The 25,396-nt window shown below is 40.4% G+C and overlaps 1 protein-coding gene across 1 annotated transcript; it reads left to right on the top strand.

The window, feature by feature from the left end:
• Window positions 1-654: 654 nt before the first annotated feature.
• On the top strand, window positions 655-23,818 carry LOC137129133 (homeobox protein 5-like). Its single transcript, XM_067508030.1, has 9 exons — window positions 655-820; window positions 13,076-13,281; window positions 13,458-16,793; window positions 16,983-21,377; window positions 21,517-22,258; window positions 22,611-22,785; window positions 22,994-23,064; window positions 23,165-23,339; window positions 23,710-23,818. The coding sequence occupies exons 1-9, from the start codon at window positions 655-657 to the stop codon at window positions 23,816-23,818; spliced, it is 9,375 nt and encodes a 3,124-aa protein (XP_067364131.1).
• Window positions 23,819-25,396: the final 1,578 nt, after the last annotated feature.

Here is a 25,396-nt window from a genome sequence, read left to right as displayed (position 1 = left end):
TTCCATGCTGCCCCTTCATCTATCCCCAGATTATTAAGACCACTTCACACATCCATCGGGGAGTAAAACTAAACATAGAAACATAGAAGTACCACACTGACACATCTACTTCAGTAAAAGTAGGTAAACTATTTCTTATTTTCTAAAACTAATAAAAGTACTTTTATGTCTCAGTGTCCCTTTCTGTAAACCAGTGCTGCGTAGTTTATTGTTAACCCTTGTCTGTATGTACTAAATGTTATCATGATAGGATGGAACATCCTAGTGCAGAGAGGACACGAACAGCGTGGCCTCAGCACTGGTGTTGGGCCAGGACAACTCAAGATCTGACAGAATTGACTGAATCCTGCCAACCTGCCAAAGCCTTGTACAGACGTCTTGCTCAGACTTTCAGCTGCCCAGAAAACATCCTGTCAAGACTAGAGGGGGGTCACCTATGTAGTTGCTCTAATAGATGAGCATTGCCAGCTGTACAGATGCCAAAAGAGCCACACCACAGCTTATCATCCTCAAGGGAATGGGGCCTGTGAGAAATTCGATCATATCCTAATTAGGTTGTAAATCTTATTGATAGACTAATCGGGCAGCTTCCAGCTCTTGTTCAAGCGTTTATCATGGCAGAGCGGGATATTATGTGATATTTTCAACTGGTCTATGGACTGCATAGCTGAGCTGTGCCCTGCAGTGAAGGCCGATACTCTCCATATTCACTCACCACAGGCCTACCAAATGCCCAAGGAGCAGTCCCAGTATAAACGAGACCACACCCACTTCAATGATAAGAACAAGTTGCACCTTTCGGGCAAACGGGTCACTATCGGCAATTTCTGTTGGAAAAGTTGGCCTCTAAGTGATCCCCAGAACCATTTGTAGTGATCTGTCAAATGAGTGAACCCTGTTTAGATTTTATTTAAGATAATTAGTCATAATTAATGAGTAATATTAAAACGGATGAAAATATCACAGTGGAGGATTTTCTTTTTAATTTAAACCAATTCTGTGATTCTAAACTTTGCAGGTTTATGTTTCTTACTTTGAGCATTTTCCTGATTATTACACGTGATATATTGATGGCTTTTATTGCATAATAAGTGGAATGTTTTTCATTGGTTTGATAGATACTGTGAGAATACGTGTCTGACATCCAGATCACCTTCACCATCTCTACCACCTTTCACTCTATTACACTCACCACTACACTACTACCTGCTCCTTCTCTCCTCTGCCTGGTTTACTGTTTCTTTGTTTCGTTTTCGTTTTGTTTTGTTTGTCCTTTCAAACTATCCCGTGAGTTCGGTGTCATTTGTCCGCATGTTGACAGTTTTCACCCCAGATGCCCTTCATGACGCAACCCTCCCCAATTTCTCCCAGGCTTAGGATCCTCATCCCCTTTTGATTGGTACGCAGCCACTCTACCAACTGAGCCACTGCCGCCCCTGGTTTACTCTTGGGTTATTCAATGTAATCGTTTACCAGTCTGTTGTTTACCACCCAGTTCTCCTTCAGTTCTCTGCCAGATTGGCCTCTGTTGCATTCGCTCAGTGACTCTCCAGCCTGCTCCAGCCTCGCTACATAAAGCTAATTGGGCGACGCCAGCTTGGCCTTTCAATACTCTATCATGTTGGCTGCCAATTCCCATTACTCAACTGTTGTCTGCCAATATTGATAATCCTACCTACAGGTAAGAATCACAATTTTAACATCCATTTTATATCCCATTACTATTTCTTTATTTATCTGTGTCTCCTGTGTTTAGTAGGGATAAGCGTGGCTTACTTACTCTTTCTAGCTTAATTAAAAATTCCAAAGCCAACTTATCTTTTGTCTGCTTCTAGGTTCACAAAATCATATTGCTGATAGTATAATCTGCCCCCAGTATAAATCCAAAGGAATCCCTCTCACATAATGAGTTCAAAAATCCAAATGATGACATAGCAATTAAGCTGCCTTTCTCTGTCCTCTCTTCTAGTGCCTTCTGCTACCGATGCTCCAGCAGTGTTTCAGAACTTGGTCAATAATGTACTGGGAAAAATTATTAAGAAATTAATATTTGTACATACATATCTAGACGACATCCTAATCCTCTCCCATTCTAAGACTGAGCATGCACAACACATCCAAGGGATCTGCAACGTCTGCACCAAAATAACTTTCTAAGGCTGACAAGTCTGTATTCCATTTACCTAGTTTCCTTCCTTCATCTCTTTAGGGAACATCAAATGGGCCCGTCTCAGGTGGAGGCAGTCAAGGATTGGCCTGTACCCAAAAACTGAAAGCAATTACAGCACTTTCTAGTCTTTGCCAATTTCTACCACCAATTCATAAAAGGTTATGGCTCCATTGCTGCCCCGCTCCAACATCTGACCTCCATGAAAAAAGAGTTTACTCTGACTTCTGAAGCAAATCATGCCTTCCTTGAAAACTTCCTTGAAGGGCAACTGCCTTCAGTTTAGATTAAATAGGACCTTGAGACTGGCCTTCTCTGTTCCTGGGATCCCACCTCTTGGGTCAAGAATGTGGTCTGGGTTTATTACGTGCAAAACTCCCTGCCATCCTCTACCACAGTGCCGACTCCTTTCTAGACCATCTATGCTTGCCAGCCTCAATTGTTTGATATCCAAGAGAAAGCATCAGAAGTTCCATAAGCCCAAGACTCTTAATGGTAGTGCCACCATTACTCCACTCTGTCCAAGGTTATTAAAAACTGCACCAATAAACACTGTTTGCAAGCACCCAAATATCAAGTCGGACAATAGGTGTGGCTTTCTTCATCTGATCTCCCTTCTGGAGAGCAGAAAATTGGCGCCTCATTTTGTGGATCCTTTCCATATTTCCATAGTTGTCAACCCTGTGTCAGTTAGATAGCAGCTTCCCAGACTGCTCAGGATCCAGCTGGGTGTTACGTGAATCCATGTCCAAAATCCAGTTTACTTGCACCAGCTCTACCACCATTCACTTTCTGACACCACTTAAGCACCCCTAGATTTCTAGAATTGTATTTCTCCTCTCTCTCCCTAGTCTATACACAGTACTTGGAGTAGAACTGTCTTTGATGGACTTTAAAGTATTCTGGCCTGTTGATACTTACTCTGGTTCTCAGACTCCAATTCAAAGAACAATGAAAAATCTACCAACCCACAAAATAACCAGCCTGCAAATCCACAGAACAACCAGGAGTCCAATTCACAGAACTACAAAAAACCCACAAACCCACTGAATAACCAGCCTGAAAATCCACAGACCAACCGACAACCTACCAACCCAGGAAACAACCAGGACTCCAGTTCACCAAACAACGAAAAATCCACCAACCCACAAAATAACCAGCCTACAAACCCACAGAACAACCAGGAGTCCAATTCACAGAACAGGGTGGAGTCATTAAGATGTAACAATTGTCACCCTAACACCCCTAATCCCCTTTAGGTGTTGTTTCTACTGTGTGGGTTGAGTTGATCAGCAGTTTAATCAAAGAGAGTTACGGCAGGTTTGCGTCAATAGATCTTCTCAGCAGCATGAGGCTGGGTGCTACCAAGTTGAGGGAGAAGATGTACAATTGAGCTGAAGGAGATTAAATACACCCTAATTAATAGGATATAGAGCGGTCTGGGCAGCGATAGGCACTTTGTGGTGTTGGCAGTAGATGTCTAGTCTTTATATTTGCCCATTATTTGAGGTAATATGTGTTATGCTGTGATTAACCTCATGTCATGCTTTCCTGTAGAGGTCGGTTCCACTTAGGTAGGGGCTTGCTCTTTAGTTTTTTGGGTCCTTTGAGTTTGGTTGACTTCCTGGGAGTTAGTTTTGCCTCTTTTTAACGTTTGGTTATTATAAACCACCTTTTTTGCGTGTACTCCGGCCTACTGAACTGCTTCTTAAACAATCCTTTTCCAGTGCCAAATAATATCCTCATCTACTTACATGGCAAGACAGCATGAGTTAATCTGATAAACGAAAAATAAAATTTTAAAACAGTGAATTGATTTTTCTTATTTCTTATTTTTCAATTTGTAAATACAAAATTGAACTGATAATCATTACACAGACTAAATGGAAACTTGTTACTGTAAATGACAACTGTAGTGTTTTTACCGAGAACTTTCCTCTTTACTTCAATCTAATATGTCCAATAAATATTTAAAATAAGTCTGTGGTAGGAGGAACTAATGCTATGTCTGCCTGTGGTGATTCTTTTAGTAAAACGATCCCTGTCTCACTGTTTATTTGCTTTCAATTTTAAGAACAAAAAGAAAAATTGCCATATTTTGAAATGTGCGAAGCAACATCATGTAACATGTAACACCAATTTCAATACAAATGTACTGGACAAGTATACATATATTACATGTAGTGGAGTAAAAGTCAAAGTAGCCATCAGAAATTGTACTTACGTAAAGTACAGATACATAAAAATGTACTTACATTTACATTTAGCCATTTAGCAGACGCTTTTATCCAAAGCGACTTACAAGTGAGGTATAAGGCAGCAAAAATCAAAGTCAAGGAGAAAACATCAAAGCAAAGTCCTATCAGAAAAGGTTTTACATTTCATGAGATGCAAGTGTGAGAAAGAGCAGAAAGGAAGCTTTAAGTGCATAGGAAGGTGAGGAATTGTTCTGTTTTCAGCAGTTTTTTGAATATTGGGAGTGAGTTTGCTGAGCGTGCAGGGTTTGGTACCTCGTTCCACCATCGTGGAATCACTGAGCTGAAGAGTTTTTCCTTTTTTACTTAAGTGCAGAAAGAAAGTGTTTCTACTACTTTCCAACACTAGGCAACATTTAATATTGTACATACAATGACTTTCTGGTGGGATGAGGCGTGTATGGTAAAGTGCCGCTTTTATCAAAAGCACTGTACAATGTTGCTTCTCATTCACCCATTCACACACATTGCGGTGGCTGCCATGCAAGGCACTCACCTGACCCACCTTGACGTAGGACACTTTGACATGTAGCCAGGACAGGGGATTGAACCACAGACCCTGTAGACTGAGCAACCCCACTGTACATTTTTAAAAGCGGAGACTCTACACTTGTAGAGCACGTTGTGAAATTGATTGTAGTAACTTACTAATTCTAATTCTTAAAAATTCTGTCACTATTCAAATATATGTGGACTCGGACCTTCAGCCTCCACTGTCAGCAGTCTGACCTACAGAACATTTTAAAGGTTAAAAACAATAAAACAAAGATGGAAGGAAGCAGGAGCCATTTACAATACATAAATACCATGTGCTACATTTTAATTTTCTGTTGGACGGTTCTGTTAGGAGGTACTTGTGTGATTAATAAATTCCTATAATTAATCAGATGTCAGAAGCGAACGCAAAACCTTACTGTTTACCTCAAGCGTCATGAAGGACTGAATGAGTGGACAGACTTATCCTAAATGATCAAGTGTACTAATGTTAGTTCTGGTATTTTAAACATTTAACTTGAAATGTGAAATACCTTAACCTTAATTTTAAATATAGCCTAGACTAAAGTTTAATAGACCAAGATCTATTAAAATTAGCTTCATAGGAGAGCAGCCATTTGACATCAGTCAGTGAACAGAAAAAGCTGTAGGTTTGCCTGGCTGTGGATCTATTACGGTGGCAAGAACTAAATACCTTTTGTACTGTACTTGCCAGTAAAACCAGAAGGAACGATGTGTTGCCTCTTGTTTTCTTTAACCATGTGACGCAGATCTGTTTTAGGTTAAGTCGTTTGACACCAGCTCATTACTTTGTTAAGGAGATAATAATAGCTTCCTTTAGCATGGGTGTGGTACACCCGATAGGGTTTTATTATTAAAACACACAAGAAAGTAGCAATTACAGTAGGGGGCCACCCTGATGCCAGTCCCAAGCCTGGACCAAATGGAAGGGTTGCGACAGGAAAGGCAACATGCGGAACTCGTTCCGCTGTGGTGACCCCTGAAGGGACAAGCCAAAAGCCTTTCATCTTTTTGAAACTAGTAATTACAGTATTAACAATAGGTAATAATATGTGTTGATGCACTTACACATTCACACACTGTTGAGTCTCAGTGACATGTGACACATACAAAAAAAATGCGGTGCACATACTGTATGTTCTGAATACACATTAGGTTGGATCTTGTCTGAACTGTCACATGATAATGTGTTTTCACATTCAATAATGTCCTAATGTTCTTCAATGACAAACAACACAGTAAAGAATAAATAAATGAATGTAAAAAAATCAGCCACATTAAATGATCCTTAGCTTCTCTTCATAAATAGAATTATTACAGTGAATTAACTTTTATTGAAGTTCAGTTTATGCAACATGTGTCATGTTGCAGGTGATTGCTGCTGATGAATGATGGAAGTACAGCTGCTTTAAGCAGAATAACAATAAGATTCAGGGTTTTTAAAGCCTGTCTTGAATAACATGTTAGAACACAGGTTGTGGTCACTGAAAGTTCACCTGCTCTTTACAGCAGAACTAAAGGATTTTAATTCAGGTTCATAAGAAAATCAGCAGTTTTAATCTCTAACTGTGATAAACTACAAACTATGACTAATAACCTGTGGGGGAATAAAGTCAATTTATTAATATGGTTAGATAATTGGCAAATAGTCCACCAAGATGGGCTTGTTGAAGAGGTCACAGGGTGTTTCGTGCTTAGAGGACTGCTAAAGATCACAGTAGGCACTTTGTTGTTGCAAGGCCCAAAGTAATGTAGTAGATAGTGAGTCCTGGGGTCACAAGATCTACAAGAAGGTGCAATGAAAAGGGTTTTATTGCTTCTCAACTGACATCTTCAGATAACCTATATAGGGACAAGAGTGATGACTGTCAACTGAATGCACCTGGTTTCTTTAGTCATGGTTTGTGAGGGTGGTTCCTTTCTTGGGTTTGAGTATAAATAGAAGGGGTTTGAGAGATACAAGTCAGAAAAAGACACCAACATCCATGTGTTCTTCTCCATGCCGGCATGTATTAAACTGAGATGGTTCATCACGCTGAGTTCTATAATAATTCTTCCAAGACAAATATATGTATGTTGTTACTTCTTGAATTCTGATGGATAAATAACATTTCCAGACTTTATGAGTTGAAAAGAATTTTTCATATTATTTTTATAGAAACTTAATGTCCATCCTGTGTCATCTAACAGGTTGATTTAGATATGATGTGTAAATTAAAGGATTTTTTGCATATTTACTGTTGTTTAATTTTGTGTGTTATTAACTACTCTGTTACTTTGATTATTAAAGTACTATGTGTTTTTATTTGATTATGTCATTACAATGTTCATTTTGCTCCTTGATTTCATATGGGTTTTCAGTACACTGGAATTCTGGACAATTGCATTGCAATTTAACTAATTTTCCTTTTTTTTCTGAAGCAAAACATACTGAATACAAAGTCTCCATAACACTGTAACCCAGACAACTGCAGGGTCAGAGAAAGGTGCTGTTCAGTGGGAACTGGACTTCTGCCTGTAGTTGTTGGAGATGTTTCAACTGTCATCCAAAAGCCTTCATCAGTTTTGACCAACATGCCAACTTTTGACCAAAGGTCACTGTTTGTAAAGGTGGAGTTCATTTTAACCACTTTATGTGCTGACAGTATGATACATCAGCATTTTTAAGTTCAAAATATTTATAAAATATTTTATATTAAAACTACCAGATGGTGTCAAAATTGTGGCTTATGTGTGGATTTAGAGTTGCTAAATTCTCATTTGGTATTTTGGATTGTGATCAGAAAGGGGCAGTTATTGGGTAGGTTTTTCATCACACCCCAAATGCATTGTGGGTTATTTTTCCTGTTTTCGTGTAGAGAAACGTGAGATTGGGCTGCACATTGGTGGAGTGGTTAGCACTGCCACCTCACAGCTAGAAGGTTGCGGGTTCGCATCCCCGACTGACTGCGGCCTTTCTGTGTGGGGTTTGCATGTTCTCCCTGTACTTGCATGGGTTTCCTCTGGGTACTTCCGTTTCCTCCCAAAGTCCAAAGACATGCCTGTTAGATTAATGTTGCCAGTAGTTGTGAATGTGAGTGTGAATGGTTGTCTGTCTGTGTATGTCTCTCTGTACTGGCCCTGAGAAAGATTAGGCTCCAGCCCCATTGCAACCCTACTCAGGGGTGAAGGGATTGAAATAACTGAAGTGCTAATCATTTCCATTAAATCTGCTCCACGAAAATATAAATTACAGTGAATAGATACATACTTTATATACAAAGTATATCCATTGTGGAGGGGAAAAGTCCTATATGATTGTTGCAGGTAGTTGATTGTTAGTTTGTTTTTGCCAGTTTAAATGTTAAGTGACATGAAGTCAGTGTGATTCATTTTAGCAAAAGGCCCTAAAATCATGTGAGAGCAGCCTCTAGTAGCTGTATTTACCATGACAAGATGCAGGTGATAGTCATACTGACCATGTATGAAGGAGAACAGGGTTGATGGATAGTCCAACAAAATGTGGGGATACAGGAGACCTCTGTTTATTTCCTGTTTCCAGCCAACAGTCAGCATTATTAAACCTTAATCACGTATTTAGGACAGTGAATGGCCTCTTACCATAACTAACTATGATGCTTTCATAGATGTTGTTTTGTTTTTGTGTCTTGTGTTATTGTGCTTGTAAGTCCCAATTATGAACTGTGCAACAACAAAACCACACTCAAAATGCTTTAATGAGCCGTCAGTGTGGTTGGATTTGTCAGACATTCCATCGCATCCCTGCACAATTATCACACCCTGATATGCAGGTTAATTAAGGACAGGCTAAAAGTGCTACAAAGGGTTATTTCCTTTTTTTTATACAGTTAAATCACATTGTCATGTAATATTCCATCACTTAAAAAAGTTCCTATTACATACATTTTCTTTTTTCTTCGAGCATATAAAACAGAAAAAAATCCTTAAAATGTGAATATAAAAAGGAACGATTTGCAATTAATTAATTTATTTTTAATTGTACAAAACACAAAAAATAAAATGTTGAAATGTTGTTCATCACTGAAAAAAATGCATTTTCAATGCCTTCCCAATTTAAAATTGCAGAGAAGTTGGGGATTTTATCATCTGTGCTTCTTAGATAAAAATCTCCCTTATTGTGCCCAGTCATGTTTCATTTCCTACCAGTAGAGCAATGTTTTCATCTATTAGCGTGGTAAAGATTTGGCTGTCTTGAATTTCTGTTTGCATTATGCATCTTACTGGTATGGCTAAAGCTTGGATTGAATTTGTTCCGGCTTCTAATCGAGAGTCCTAAAATACTACTGGACAGGATCTCATCACAGATTAAAGTGCCTTATTTCGGTTTCTGGCTGGTACTGTAGATTTCGCTGCCTACACTAAAAATCCTGCAGTGTTTGGTTAAATATTGCATGGTTTGGGGGAGCGTTTAGTAAAAATTACAAACTTTTTATAGTGGTCCAAAAGAATCAAGAGTCAGCTGCAATTTAAAAGACAACTGTTAAAAGTTATGATTTTTGAAAAAAGCCAGTGTCGGGCTGATTCACTTTTTTGAACCAGCAAAACTCAACATGAACCAGTCTGTTACCTACAGTTATCTATAAATCAAGACCCAATTTAGCAAACAAATTAAGACTAAGAGCTGCTGCTGCACAGTAAAGCCAAACTTGAGGCACAGGACATATTCAACAAGAAACAAAAATAAATAATATTAACAGACGGTGGATTATGTCCACTTGTTCCTCATTGTAACGCTTTAGATTACAGCCCACAATTTACAGGGTAAATACAGTGAACTTATTGTGTAGTTATTAATAACAATGGTGAACCTCCACAGTTCATCTGGATACATTTGATACTTGGATACACACAGTTGTTATTTGATAACAATAAGTAAACTTTAGGGAACAACAGGGTAACAAGATGAGAATAAGAACAATATCTACAGTGTAAGTATTAGGTAGTTGTACTTTTACTGTAAAAATTACAGTAATTACATGATAGCTGTGAATACAGATAAGAAGGGGGTAAGAGGCTGCACTTTAAATTACGGCCCTCATTTGTTGTATCTACTGTATGATTTAATTTTTATTGTATTGTAAACAACTTTTTGATAAATAATGAAATATCACATGATAGGTTTGGATTAGCGCTGCCGCCTCTTTACTCAAAAAAATACTATATTACCAGTTGTGATACAGTAGGTACAACAAATGAGGGCTGTAATTTAAAGGACATTTTTTAAATAAATGTGTATGTGATACAATAACAAATAAACAAATAAATAAAAAGTTCAGAAATCATTAGTCTAAGCCTGATATTGACTGTCATGAGTGTACACCATGTAAAACATTCATTTGCGGCTAAAAATGTTTCAAATAACACATCAATAATCATGTAATTGCAATCATTCCTCTCCCTAACAATGTATTCAGACTATCTTCCACATTGCACCTGGTTTCTCCTGGCTGCTTTTGGTGGCCAAAAAGATGTACCTTCACCCAGAATTTAGACTTTTTTGTATTTGTAGCATCTTTGATTACAGCCTTTGTTGTGGTGTTGTTTTGATTAGCTTATACAGTGTCACAACATTGCTGTCCCTCTAGAGTTGCCTGGATTTTTCACCAAGATCTTATGATGTAAGAGTTGGACCACTGTGCAAAATTTTCACCAGGAGATCCAAACATATTCAATGGGGTTAAAGTAGACAATTCATATGTGAAAATTATTACCCTATTATACTCTTAACTGTTATCTTAGTTAAACTCAGTTAGTTTTTTCTGTTTCATTGTAACTCTGTTAATGTTTTTACTTTGCTCTTCTTTTGTCCACATGATCTTTACATTTTAAGCACATGGTGAAAACCAAGTTTCTTCATGACCTACAGAAATAGGTTTGATGGCAGATTAATAACAAAGTCCAACTTCTCAGGCAGATGGTGACCAGCCAAATTTACAGAATCACAAACACACTAGTGGTAAAGTAGTCACGAAGCAGAACAAGTTACATCAGGTTCTTCCAAATCAGCATGTGGGACAGAATGTAAGCACTGATTGGCTGTAGATCCAGGCTGAGTTTCATCACATTTTCTTCATAAGAAACAAATATTTAGAACAGACAAATATGGATATTTGAGGTCAGGTAATTGGGTCAATTGGCAAATTATACCTTAGTGCAATGTTTTAAATTAGATGTTAAAATGTGAACAGGTGTGGTGTTCCGAGTGTAGGCGTGCTATCATTTTTTCTGTGACAGTGGTTAGGTTTGTATAGAATGTGGAGTTGTCACGCCATGTTAACTGTTGGGGGATGTGGGTGCCATATTGCGATCTATGCAGTCTCTTTACCCTTGCCTGCTAATGATAAATAGATTAACAATTTTCTAGGGGCTTAGTACTACTGTGGCAGTAGCAAAGACTTAACAGGGCACCACGTTTTAGAGTCGTGACAGTTAAAACCCAGACAAATCCAAAGCAAAGAAACAACAGAAAGGCAGGGGAAGTCTCATAAGATGCTGCCTTTTTTGTCTGGCATGGTTTCACTGTACTGTTCACCAATCTACAGGTGGTCGTAACATTATGACCACCTGTAGAATCTAAAGCAATTCAATTCAGCAGCTCTGCCTTGAATTCTACTTTTAAAATATTAAAATTTCTCAGTTTTTATGTTGAAACTGTAAGAAGATGATAATTCTTCTGTGTTTATTATTGACGTGGCTAGTGGAGTCATACTGGATTGCATTATAAGAAGAGATGGTTCTAATGTTTTGGCCACCCTATTTAAAAATAATTGAAGTGAAGTGTAAAAGTAGAACTGCAATTGCACTAAATTGCACATGTGGTCATAATGTTGTGCCTGATTGGTGTATATAAAACAAAGTGTTTCCTGCAGCATACTTTTTTTATATCATGGTATTTCCTCCAGCATTCTCGGTACCACCACACACAAATAATTTCAAGTAAAGTTTTTCCTCCATGTGAGAATGCATTTGGCGTAAAGTCTCCCACCATGTAAAAAAAACAAAAATAATATCCAGCAAATTAGGTCTAGACATGTCTTACAAGGGTTGTTCGAAAACAGCTTATTTAAATTCAGCAGTCATATTGCAACATTAATGCATGATTTTAGTCATTTTCAGATGTGGATGACCAAAAACAGGTTCCCCTACAACAGATTTTTTTGTTGTTTTTTTTAATCTGGAAAAGATGTTTTCATTATCTTCCCCGCCCTGGATCTCACTGTGACCTGGCTGACACGGCGCAGGTGTTTTTTTTTTCACCCCACCAAAAAACAGATGTCATCTGCTGCTGGTTGATGAGAGCAGAGTTTGGTATCCACAAAACTTAAACAACCTTTTTTAGATTGGTGCCAACATTAGAAAGTACAGCACTTGTTCCAATAATTTTCTTTCTTCCTCCATGTATTGAACAATGAGAATAATTAGAATAATTGTTAGTGAGTGATTATTTCCGCTGGGGTGTGTACTATAACACAGATTCAGATCCATGTGGGTGTTTACTTACTAAATAGATGTCTTCCTGAATCTCAGTGAAGTATTTAAGTTCAGAACAGTTTCTCAGTGAGACAGATTGAGGGTCACAAAATATGATTCATTTGTACTGACACGAACAGCACCCACAAGGACAACTTTTGGTGAGTGTCTATTGATATTGGTTGGAACACTTTAATGTTCAATGCTTTTTGTATTGTTTTTCATTGCACATTTTGAAGAGTCTTAAATATGTGCAGTTTTAGTTCTGATTAACTTTCTTTTCATTTCAACTTTCTTTAACTTTCCTTTTATACAGGATGAAAATTCTGAAATGTCTGCAACAATGATTAAATGGGTATTGTTTTTACATTATACAAAATATGTGAAATCTAGAGTGAACATGTTGAACATGATAATCTTATATTGCTATAAATTCTACTATAAGCTGTTATATTTTTTTTTACTGTTATATTCTAATATTATTATGTTCCTTTTGTCCTAACAGTTAAGTATTGCTCTGTTTGTCATCCTGTTTGTGGGTATGTACATATCTAATAAAGATAAAAAGTTATATTTTTATAATATTTTTTCTCTCGATTGTGTCATGTGTACGTCATCGTCTGATACTTGGATTTTTAATCACCAGAAAGTAAACCAACTGCCAACCCAGTAAACAACCAAGAAGACATCAACTCAACGGACAGACAGGACACTGACAACTCAAAACTTACCCAAGAGAATGCCAATCCTGAAACTCAGGAGTCCAACTTAGAACAGAAAAAGAAACTTGCCAAACAACAAAATCAATGGGAGCCCACCAACTCAGAAAATGACCAAGAGCCCTCAAACATAGTGAGAAAATCACACAACAGTCAAAAACCCAAAACGCTACAAAACAAGGAGGAACCCAACAACCCAGGAAATGAAAAAACCTAAACAGCCTAAAGCCCACCAACCTTCATAATGAACAGCAACCTACCAATTTACAAAACAAAAATAAGTTTGTTAACCCTCCAAATAATCAACAGCCTTACCATAGAAATGGCAAGGAGCCCAATCTGAAAGATTGCCAAGAGCCGACAGAGCCACCAAAAAAACAGGAGCTGGCCAAACCAGAAAACAATGAAGACAAAGATGAACCTCAAGACAGCAAGAGGTCCGATTCACAGGACAAACAAAGGACCTCCAACCCAAGAAAAGACCAGGAGTCCAAATCAAAGAACAATGAAAAATCCATCAACCGACAAAATAAACAGCCTGAAAATCCACAGACCAACATAAAGTCCAATTCACAGAGCAACGAAAAGCCCACCAACCCAAGAAATAATGAACCTGCAAATCCACAACCCAACCAGCAAATTACCAACCCACAGTCCAACCAGGACTCCAGTTCACCGAACAACGAAAAATCCACCAACCCACAAAATAACCAGCCTGCAAACCCACAGACCAACCAGCAACCAACCAACCCAGGAAACAACCAGGACTCCAGTTCACAGAACAAGAAAAATCCCACCAACCCACAAAATAACCAGCCTGAAAATCCACTAAACAACCAGGAGTCCAATTCACAGAACAACGAAAACTCCACCAACCCACAAAATAACCAGCCTGCAAACCCACAGAACAACCAGGACTCCAATTCACAGAACTACAAAAAACCCAAGAACCCCCAGAATAACCAGCCTGAAAATCCACAGACCAACCAGCAACCCACCAACCCAGGAAACAACCAGGACTCCAGTTCACAGAACAACGAAAATCCCACCAACCCAAGAAATACCGAGCCTGAAAATCCACAGACCAACCAGCAACCCACCAACCCAGAAAACGACCAAGACTCCAGTTCACAGAAATCCACCAACCCAAGAAATAATGAGCTTGCAGACCCACAAAACAACCAGCAGAACAACTACCCAGGAAACAACCCCGAGTCCAATTCACAGAACAATAAAAAGCCCACCAACCCACAAAATAACCAGCCTGCAAATCCACAGAGCAACCAGGACTCCAGTTCACAGAACAACGAAAAATCCACCAACCCACAAAATAACCAGCCTGCAAATCCACAGACCAGCCAGCAATCAACCAACCCAGGAAACAACCAGGAGTCCAGTTCACCGAACAATGAAAAATCCACCAACTCACAAAATAACCAGCCTGAAAATCCACTAAACAACCCGGAGTCCAATTCACAGAACAATGAAAATCCCATTAACCCAAGAAATACCGAGCCTGCAAATCTGCAGACCGAACAGGACTACAGTTCACCGAACAATGAAAAATCCACCGTCCCACAAAATAACCAGCCTGAAAATCCACTAAACAACCCCGAGTCCAATTCACAGAACAATGAAAAGCCCACCAACCCAAGAAATAATGAGCCTGCAGACCCACAAAACAACCAGCAGAACAACTACCCAGGAAACAACCAGGACTCCAGTTCACAGAACAACAAAAATCCGACCAACCCAAGAAATACCGAGCCTGCAAATCCACAGACCAACCAGGACTCCAGTTCACCGAACAACGAAAAATCCGCCAACCCACAAAATAACCAGCCTGCAAATCCACAGACCAACCAGGACTCCAATTCACAGAACTACAAAAAACCCAAGAACCCCCAGAATAACCAGCCTGAAAATCCACAGACCAACCAGCAACCCACCAACCCAGGAAACAACCAGGACTCCAGTTCACAGAACAACGAAAATCCCACCAACCCAAGAAATACCGAGCCTGAAAATCCACAGACCAACCAGCAACCCACCAACCCAGGAAACAACCAGGACTCCAGTTCACAGAACAACGAAAATCCCACCAACCCACAAAATAATCAGCCTGAAAATCCACTAAACAACCAGAAGTCCAATTCACAGAACAACGAAAATCCCACCAACCCAAGAAATACTAAGCCTGCAAATCCACAGACAAACCAGGACTCCAGTTCACCGAACAACGAAAAATCCAACGATCCACAAAATAACCAGCCTTCAAACCCACAGAACAAAACGGGGTCCAATTCACAGAACAACGAAAATCTCACAAACCCAAGAAATACCGAGCCTTCAAATCCACAGATCAACCAGGACTCCAGTTCACAGAACAACGAAAAATCCACCAACTCAAAAAATAACCAGCCTGAAAATCCACTAAACAACCCGGAGTCCAATTCACAGAACAATGAAAATCCCATTAACCTGAGAAATACCGAGCCTGCAAATCCGCAGACCAAACAGGACTCCAGTTCACCGAACAATGAAAAATCCACCGACCCACAAAATAACCAGCCTGAAAATCCACTAAACAACCCCGAGTCCAATTCACAGAACAATGAAAAGCCCACCAACCCAAGAAATAATGAGCCTGCAGACCCACAAAACAACCAGCAGAACAACTACCCAGGAAACAACCAGGACTCCAGTTCACAGAACAACAAAAATCCGACCAACCCAAGAAATACCGAGCCTGAAAATCCACAGACCAACCAGCAACCCACCAACCCAGGAAACAACCAGGACTCCAGTTCACAGAACAACGAAAATCCCACAAACCCACAAAATAACCATCCTGAAAATCCACTGACCAGCCAGAAACCCACCAACCCAGGAAACAACCAGGACTCCAGTTCACAGAACAACGAAAATCCCACCAACCCACAAAATAATCAGCCTGAAAATCCACTAAACAACCAGGAGTCCAATTCACAGAACTACAAAAAACCCACGAACCCACAGAATAACCAACCTGCAAATCCACAAACCAAGCAGCAACCTACCAACCCAGAAAACAACCAAGACTCCAGTTCACAGAAATCCACCAACCGAAGAAATAATGAGCCTGCAGACCCACAAAACAACCAGCAGAACAACTACCCAGGAAACAACCCCGAGTCCAATTCACAGAAAAATGAAAAGCTCACCACCCCAAGAAATAACGAGCCTGCAAATCCACAGACCAACCAGGACTCCAGTTCACAGAACAACGAAAAATCCACCAACCCACAAAATAACCAACCTGCAAATCCACAGACCAGCCAGCAACCAACCAACCCAGGAAACAACCAGGACTCCAGTTCACAGAACAATGAAAAGCCCACCAACCCAAGAAATACCGATCCTACAAATCCACAGAACAACCAGAACTCCAGTTCACAGAACAACGAAAACTCCACCAACCCACAAAATAACCAGCCTGCAAACCCACAGAACAACCAGGACTCCAATTCACCGAACAACGAAAAATCCAACGATCCACAGAATAACCAACCTGCAAATCCACAAACCAACCAGCAACTTACCAACCCAGAAAACGACCAAGACTCCTGTTCACAGAAATCCACCAACCCAAGAAATAATGAGCCCGCAGACCCACAAAACAACCAGCATAACAAGTACCCAGGAAACAACCAGGACTCCAGTTAACCGAACAACGAAAAATCCACCAACCCACAAAATAACCAGCCTGAAAATCCACTAAACAACCCGGAGTCCAATTCACAGAACAATGAAAATCATACTAACCCAAAAAATACCGAGCCTGCAAATCCGCAGACCAACCAGGACTCCAGTTCACCGAACAATGAAAAATCCACCAACCCACAAAATAACCAGCCTGCAAATCCACAAACCAACCAGCAACCTACCAACCCAGAAAACGACCAAGACTCCAGTTCACAGAAATCCACCAACCCAAGAAATAATGAGCTTGCAGACCCACAAAACAACCAGCAGAACAACTACCCAGGAAACAACCCCGAGTCCAATTCACAGAACAATGAAAAGCCCACCAACCCACAAAATAACCAGCCTGCAAATCCACAGACCAGCCAGCAATCAACCAACCCAGGAAACAACCAGGACTCCAGTTCACCGAACAACGAAAAATCCACCAACCCACAAAATAACCAGCCTGCAAATCCACAGACCAGCCAGCAATCAACCAACCCAGGAAACAACCAGGAGTCCAGTTCACCGAACAATGAAAAATCCACCAACTCACAAAATAACCAGCCTGAAAATCCACTAAACAACCCGGAGTCCAATTCACAGAACAATGAAAATCCCATTAACCCAAGAAATACCGAGCCTGCAAATCTGCAGACCGAACAGGACTACAGTTCACCGAACAATGAAAAATCCACCGACCCACAAAATAACCAGCCTGAAAATCCACTAAACAACCCCGAGTCCAATTCACAGAACAATGAAAAGCCCACCAACCCAAGAAATAATGAGCCTGCAGACCCACAAAACAACCAGCAGAACAACTACCCAGGAAACAACCAGGACTCCAGTTCACAGAACAACAAAAATCCGACCAACCCAAGAAATACCGAGCCTGCAAATCCACAGACCAACCAGGACTCCAGTTCACCGAACAACGAAAAATCCGCCAACCCACAAAATAACCAGCCTGCAAATCCACAGACCAACCAGGACTCCAATTCACAGAACTACAAAAAACCCAAGAACCCCCAGAATAACCAGCCTGAAAATCCACAGACCAACCAGCAACCCACCAACCCAGGAAACAACCAGGACTCCAGTTCACAGAACAACGAAAATCCCACCAACCCAAGAAATACCGAGCCTGAAAATCCACAGACCAACCAGCAACCCACCAACCCAGGAAACAACCAGGACTCCAGTTCACAGAACAACGAAAATCCCACCAACCCACAAAATAATCAGCCTGAAAATCCACTAAACAACCAGAAGTCCAATTCACAGAACAACGAAAATCCCACCAACCCAAGAAATACTAAGCCTGCAAATCCACAGACCAACCAGGACTCCAGTTCACCGAACAACGAAAAATCCAACGATCCACAAAATAACCAGCCTTCAAACCCACAGAACAAAACGGGGTCCAATTCACAGAACAACGAAAATCTCACAAACCCAAGAAATACCGAGCCTTCAAATCCACAGATCAACCAGGACTCCAGTTCACAGAACAACGAAAAATCCACCAACTCAAAAAATAACCAGCCTGAAAATCCACTAAACAACCCGGAGTCCAATTCACAGAACAATGAAAATCCCATTAACCCAAGAAATACCGAGCCTGCAAATCCGCAGACCAAACAGGACTCCAGTTCACCGAACAATGAAAAATCCACCGACCCACAAAATAACCAGCCTGAAAATCCACTAAACAACCCCGAGTCCAATTCACAGAACAATGAAAAGCCCACCAACCCAAGAAATAATGAGCCTGCAGACCCACAAAACAACCAGCAGAACAACTACCCAGGAAACAACCAGGACTCCAGTTCACAGAACAACAAAAATCCCACCAACCCAAGAAATACCGAGCCTGAAAATCCACAGACCAACCAGCAACCCACCAACCCAGGAAACAACCAGGACTCCAGTTCACAGAACAACGAAAATCCCACAAACCCACAAAATAACCATCCTGAAAATCCACTGACCAGCCAGAAACCCACCAACCCAGGAAACAACCAGGACTCCAGTTCACAGAACAACGAAAATCCCACCAACCCACAAAATAACCAACCTGCAAATCCACAAACCAACCAGCAACCTACCAACCCAGAAAACGACCAAGACTCCAGTTCACAGAAATCCACCAACCGAAGAAATAATGAGCCTGCAGACCCACAAAACAACCAGCAGAACAACTACCCAGGAAACAACCCCGAGTCCAATTCACAGAAAAATGAAAAGCTCACCACCCCAAGAAATAACGAGCCTGCAAATCCACAGACCAACCAGGACTCCAGTTCACAGAACAACGAAAAATCCACCAACCCACAAAATAACCAACCTGCAAATCCACAGACCAGCCAGCAACCAACCAACCCAGGAAACAACCAGGACTCCAGTTCACAGAACAATGAAAAGCCCACCAACCCAAGAAATACCGATCCTACAAATCCACAGAACAACCAGAACTCCAGTTCACAGAACAACGAAAACTCCACCAACCCACAAAATAACCAGCCTGCAAACCCACAGAACAACCAGGACTCCAATTCACCGAACAACGAAAAATCCAACGATCCACAGAATAACCAACCTGCAAATCCACAAACCAACCAGCAACTTACCAACCCAGAAATCGACCAAGACTCCTGTTCACAGAAATCCACCAACCCAAGAAATAATGAGCCCGCAGACCCACAAAACAACCAGCATAACAAGTACCCAGGAAACAACCAGGACTCCAGTTCACCGAACAACGAAAAATCCACCAACCCACAAAATAACCAGCCTGAAAATCCACTAAACAACCCGGAGTCCAATTCACAGAACAATGAAAATCCCACTAACCCAAGAAATACCGAGCCTGCAAATCCGCAGACCAACCAGGACTCCAGTTCACCGAACAATGAAAAATCCACCAACCCACAAAATAACCAGCCTGCAAATCCACAAACCAACCAGCAACCTACCAACCCAGAAAACGACCAAGACTCCAGTTCACAGAAATCCACCAACCCAAGAAATAATGAGCTTGCAGACCCACAAAACAACCAGCAGAACAACCACCCAGGAAACAACCCCGAGTCCAATTCACAGAACAATGAAAAGCCCACCAACCCACAAAATAACCAGCCTGCAAATCCACAGACCAGCCAGCAATCAACCAACCCAGGAAACAACCAGGACTCCAGTTCACCGAACAACGAAAAATCCACCAGCCCACAAAATAACCAGCCTGCAAATCCACAGACCAGCCAGCAATCAACCAACCCAGGAAACAACCAGGACTCCAGTTCACCGAACAACGAAAAATCCACCAACTCACAAAATAACCAGCCTGAAAATCCACTAAACAACCCGGAGTCCAATTCACAGAACAATGAAAATCCCATTAACCCAAGAAATACCGAGCCTGCAAATCCGCAGACCCAACAGGACTCCAGTTCACCGAACAATGAAAAATCCACCGACCCACAAAATAACCAGCCTGAAAATCCACTAAACAACCCCGAGTCCAATTCACAGAACAATGAAAAGCCCACCAACCCAAGAAATAATGAGCCTGCAGACCCACAAAACAACCAGCAGAACAACTACCCAGGAAACAACCAGGACTCCAGTTCACAGAACAACAAAAATCCGACCAACCCAAGAAATACCGAGCCTGCAAATCCACAGACCAACCAGGACTCCAGTTCACCGAACAACGAAAAATCCACCAACCCACAAAATAACCAGCCTGCAAATCCACAGACCAGCCAGCAACCCACCAACCCAGGAAACAACCAGGACTCCAGTTCACAGAACAACGAAAATCCCACAAACCCACAAAATAACCATCCTGAAAATCCACTGACCAGCCAGAAACCCACCAACCCAGGAAACAACCAGGACTCCAGTTCACAGAACAACGAAAATCCCACCAACCCACAAAATAATCAGCCTGAAAATCCACTAAACAACCAGGAGTCCAATTCACAGAACTACAAAAAACCCATGAACCCACAGAATAACCAACCTGCAAATCCACAGACCAGCCAGCAACCAACCAACCCAGGAAACAACCAGGACTCCAGTTCACAGAAATCCACCAACCCAAGAAATACCGAGCCTGAAAATCCACAGACCAACCAGCAACCCACCAACCCAGGAAACAACCAGGACTCCAGTTCACAGAACAACGAAAATCCCACAAACCCACAAAATAACCATCCTGAAAATCCACTGACCAGCCAGAAACCCACCAACCCAGGAAACAACCAGGACTCCAGTTCACAGAACAACGAAAATCCCACCAACCCACAAAATAATCAGCCTGAAAATCCACTAAACAACCAGGAGTCCAATTTACAGAACTACAAAAAACCCATGAACCCACAGAATAACCAACCTGCAAATCCACAGACCAGCCAGCAACCAACCAACCCAGGAAACAACCAGGACTCCAGTTCACAGAACAACGAAAACTCCACCAACCCACAAAATAACCAGCCTGCAAACCCACAGAACAACCAGGACTCCAATTCACCGAACAACAAAAAATCCAACAATCCACAGAATAACCAACCTGCAAATCCAAAAACCAACCAGCAACTTACCAACCCAGAAAAACGACCAAGACTCCTGTTCACAGAAATCCACCAACCCAAGAAATAATGAGCCCGCAGACCCACAAAACAACCAGCATAACAAGTACCCAGGAAACAACCAGGACTCCAGTTCACCGAACAACGAAAAATCCACCAACCCACAAAATAACCAGCCTGAAAATCCACTAAACAACCCGGAGTCCAATTCACAGAACAATGAAAATCCCACTAACCCAAGAAATACCGAACCTGCAAATCCGCAGACCAACCAGGACTCCGGTTCACCGAACAATGAAAAATCCACCAACCCACAAAATAACCAGCCTGCAAATCCACAGACCAACCAGCAACCAACCAACCCAGGAAACAAACAGGACTCCTGTTCACCGAACAACGAAAAATCCACCAACCCACAAAATAACCAGCCTACAAACACACAGAACAACCAGGACTCCAATTCACAGAACTACAAAAAACCTACGAACCCACAGAATAACCAGCCTGAAAATCCACAGACCAACCAGCAACCTACCAACCCAGGAAACAACCAGGACTCAAATTCACCGAACAATGAAAAATTCACCAACCTACACAATAACCAGTATCCCACCCATCTAGATAACAAGCAGAAGTGTGCCAATGCACAAAACAATCAGAAACTAAATCCTGAAAATGACCAGCTGCTAATCAGGAGCAGATCAGGAAATAATGGGCACCCATATCAACCAGAAAATGATTCCCCAGTGTTACCAGGATGCAATCAGCAGTCTGACAAACATGATACTGGTGAAACTCTTAAGAAATTCATAAAACATTAATCACATTTACAATGGATTTATATATCTTAAACTTTGCTAATCATATCTCTTTATGTCAGGCTTGGGGCTAGACTGTTTTTTGTGTTCCGTGGATTCCTGGAGTGTGTATGTGCTAAATTGGTCTTAGGCCTATTAAATTGATGTGTGCTGGGAACTATGTGTTTAAACCCATTTTGAAAACATTTTTGATTAGAAGTTTTAGGATTTACATATCTACATATTATATTTTACTTGGTACAATTCACATTTCCTATGTCCATTCAAGAGTTGTCTGAATTAACCTCCTCCCATCTCCTTGTCCTGAATGGACTGATATGTAGACTGCTGGACAGACTGGTTTGACAGAAATGGTCCTTCTGGAATAGATGTTTGGGAGACCCTCAGTGCCCTGCTCAGTGAAAATCCATCTATCCAGATCTGCAATAATCCACTTCAGATTGAAGTCCTAACTAAATCTAGGCTAACTGCCACAGAATCAGATAATTCAATTGATAGGTACGTGCTGACACATACTGGTCTCCCTGGATATAATGTCATTAGTAATTTTTAGATATTTCAGGCATTTTAATATACATTTGGACGGTATAGTTAATAGCAGAATAAGACGTATTTTCAAATGCCTAAATCATGTACAAATTTCAGTCAATAATGAAGCTGGATCACTGTGTAAATTGTCCTGTGCTTTCTTTGTTCCTTTCTTTAGAGCTGACCAGAACATGTGCCATCAGCATCGCATTCGATTTATGTGTCCCACTGATTTCTGCAGACAGAAAAGTAACCATGAGTCCATACAACCTTTTCCAAATGTAACATTCCAACAATATTCATTCATGCGTCATTCAGTTATCCTATCTCTCTTGTGTTTTCTGGACAGTTTGCTGGACCAAGTGGTTTAACCAGGACAATCCCAGTGGAATTGGGGATTTGGAGCTTCTGAAAAACCTGAGGAAAGTTTATCCAGGAGAAATCTGTGAAAGCCCTCTCTACATTGACGCTTTCACTGCTGACACAAACACCCCAGCGACCTTTACTGGGCATTCAATCATTATGTAAGTTCAAAGGCAGTTCTTAATCATTTTAATTGAAATTACAACATTGTTTAAAGCCCTGCAGCAGACTTCTGGTAATGACTCTTATAAGTTAAGGATACAACTCCACTACACACAGCTTAACAGGGTGGTGTATAGGTCAACCAAGTGCCCCAAAAGAATGCTTTTATTAAGAAAGGACATTTGAAATTGAAATGTTGCCTATGTACAGTTGATGAAGAAATGGGACCTGGCCAGTTGTGTGTATGCATGTTTTGGCTGCTTGGTCTAGTTTACTACTTCTCAGGACTTGGATAACAAATTAATTATACATCTTTTGTAGAATTTGTTTGACCAATCTGAACCGCTAAACTACTCCGCGTTCTTTCAGATACAGTCCGACTGAAGGATTTGTTTGTCGCAACAGAGATCAGAAGGGACAGCAGTGCCATGACTACAAAGTACGTTTTGGATGCCCCTGCCGCTTTAATGTAGTGTAGTCACTGATTTCATCATATTGAAAAAGAAATTCTCTCTTCTGATTCTGAGTTTTCCTGTAACTTAGATCTTAGATTTAGATCTTTGCTTATACATATTGTAAATGATTAAACTCAGATTTCATGAATGATGCCATGGTATGTATATTATACACTAAGAGTAGGTTATTGTTATTAATGCAAATATCTTGATGATTTGTATATTTCAAGGGATATCAACTTCAGTTTGCCATATTTATGACTAAATTAAGCTTTTCAATTAAAAAGTGATTACTTTCTGAGTTTAAGTTGTATGATTTTAAAATCGGAAAGTTGTAACTATGAAACAATGATAACATTCGTAAACATATCATACGCAGTTCTTTCTTTTGAATTTAATTAATAGACATTAGTGCCTGAGCGAAAATGAGATAACTGGGAATCTAACCACTGACCCCGTAATTATTGTTGACCACCTTGAGCAGTTGAACCACAGTTGCTCCAAAATTAACTTTTATTTTAAAAAACTAATTATATATTTTAGTAGCAATTATTTCTACTTATTACTTCTACTCATTTACTGTACTTTACTGTACTAACTATGTACTAATTTCTTTGGTGAATTACACACTTATTACTTATTTATGATTCAAGATTTAAAGTTCAGGACTTGGACTTGACTTGGCTTTGTAGCCAAGACTTGAGCCTTACAAAACAATGACTTTGTTCCACCTCTGATAGCAGGCATATTGCTTTAGTTCCTCTTTTTGAGAAGACTGAAAAAAAATTGGCAGAAGCAAACAAATTAATATTGCCATAAACGTGTGCTATTGCAGCAATGAAGAGACCTTTTTAATGCTGAATTTAATGTAAGAGTACAATAACAGAAGAGTTATATTTGTTCTCCAGCCACATGGTTGAGGGCGGCTTTAATAAGAGGATGTATCAGATTTTGTTGTCGTGGATAAACTCAGACCACAACAAGTTCATATATCAACAAAATAGATTTATTTTACAATGGTACAGAGAGGTTTCAATTTGTATCCGACAGGATGGAAAACTCACAAAGGCAAAAAGCAAAAAAGCAAAAAGAACAAATAGAGAGAGCCAGTCAATAGAGCACCTCCCCAACAGAAACCAAGACTCTTATACTCTTATGCAAAAGATCCTTCACGTCGCAACACACTATTATTATTCCAGTTCTTCCAACTTTCTCCTCCTTAGTAATAGTTTCCAGGGACAAACACCATATCCTGTTACTCTCCTACTCTCTGCCAAAAGTCTTCTCACACGTACTGTTGATGGGAGCTGTTTAATCCTGGGACAAACGCCAGGTGATCCTGAACCTCAGGATCTACTATCGCACACTAATCTTCCCTGCACTGAAGAAACAACATATTAAGCAATAAAATATAGTAGCAATGTGCAAAATTACATATCGCAATAATACTGTGGAATAATACTAGAGTATATGATATATTTCTAACCACTACATTGTATGGGTGGAAGGTTAAGTCTTAACATAAGGTTAAAATGCACAACAGCAATTGCCAGTGACCTGTGTTGATGTCCAGTTTATGAGTTGCAGCTATCTTAGTTGGT

This window comes from Channa argus, chromosome 6 (assembly GCF_033026475.1).
Source record: "Channa argus isolate prfri chromosome 6, Channa argus male v1.0, whole genome shotgun sequence".
NCBI lineage: Eukaryota > Metazoa > Chordata > Actinopteri > Anabantiformes > Channidae > Channa > Channa argus.
The sequence above is the reverse complement of the archived record's forward strand: the minus strand, read 5'-3'. Positions and strand labels throughout refer to the sequence as shown.

Bases quoted from the DNA above. Each gene is read 5' to 3' on its own strand.
- LOC137129133 (XM_067508030.1), top strand. From the start codon at position 655: ATGGACTGCATAGCTGAGCTGTGCCCTGCAGTGAAGGCCGATACTCTC. The intron at 22,259-22,610 runs GTGAAACTCTTA...ACTGATATGTAG, and splicing joins GTCTGACAAACATGATACTG to ACTGCTGGACAGACTGGTTT. The intron at 23,340-23,709 runs GTAAGTTCAAAG...GCGTTCTTTCAG, and splicing joins ACTGGGCATTCAATCATTAT to ATACAGTCCGACTGAAGGAT.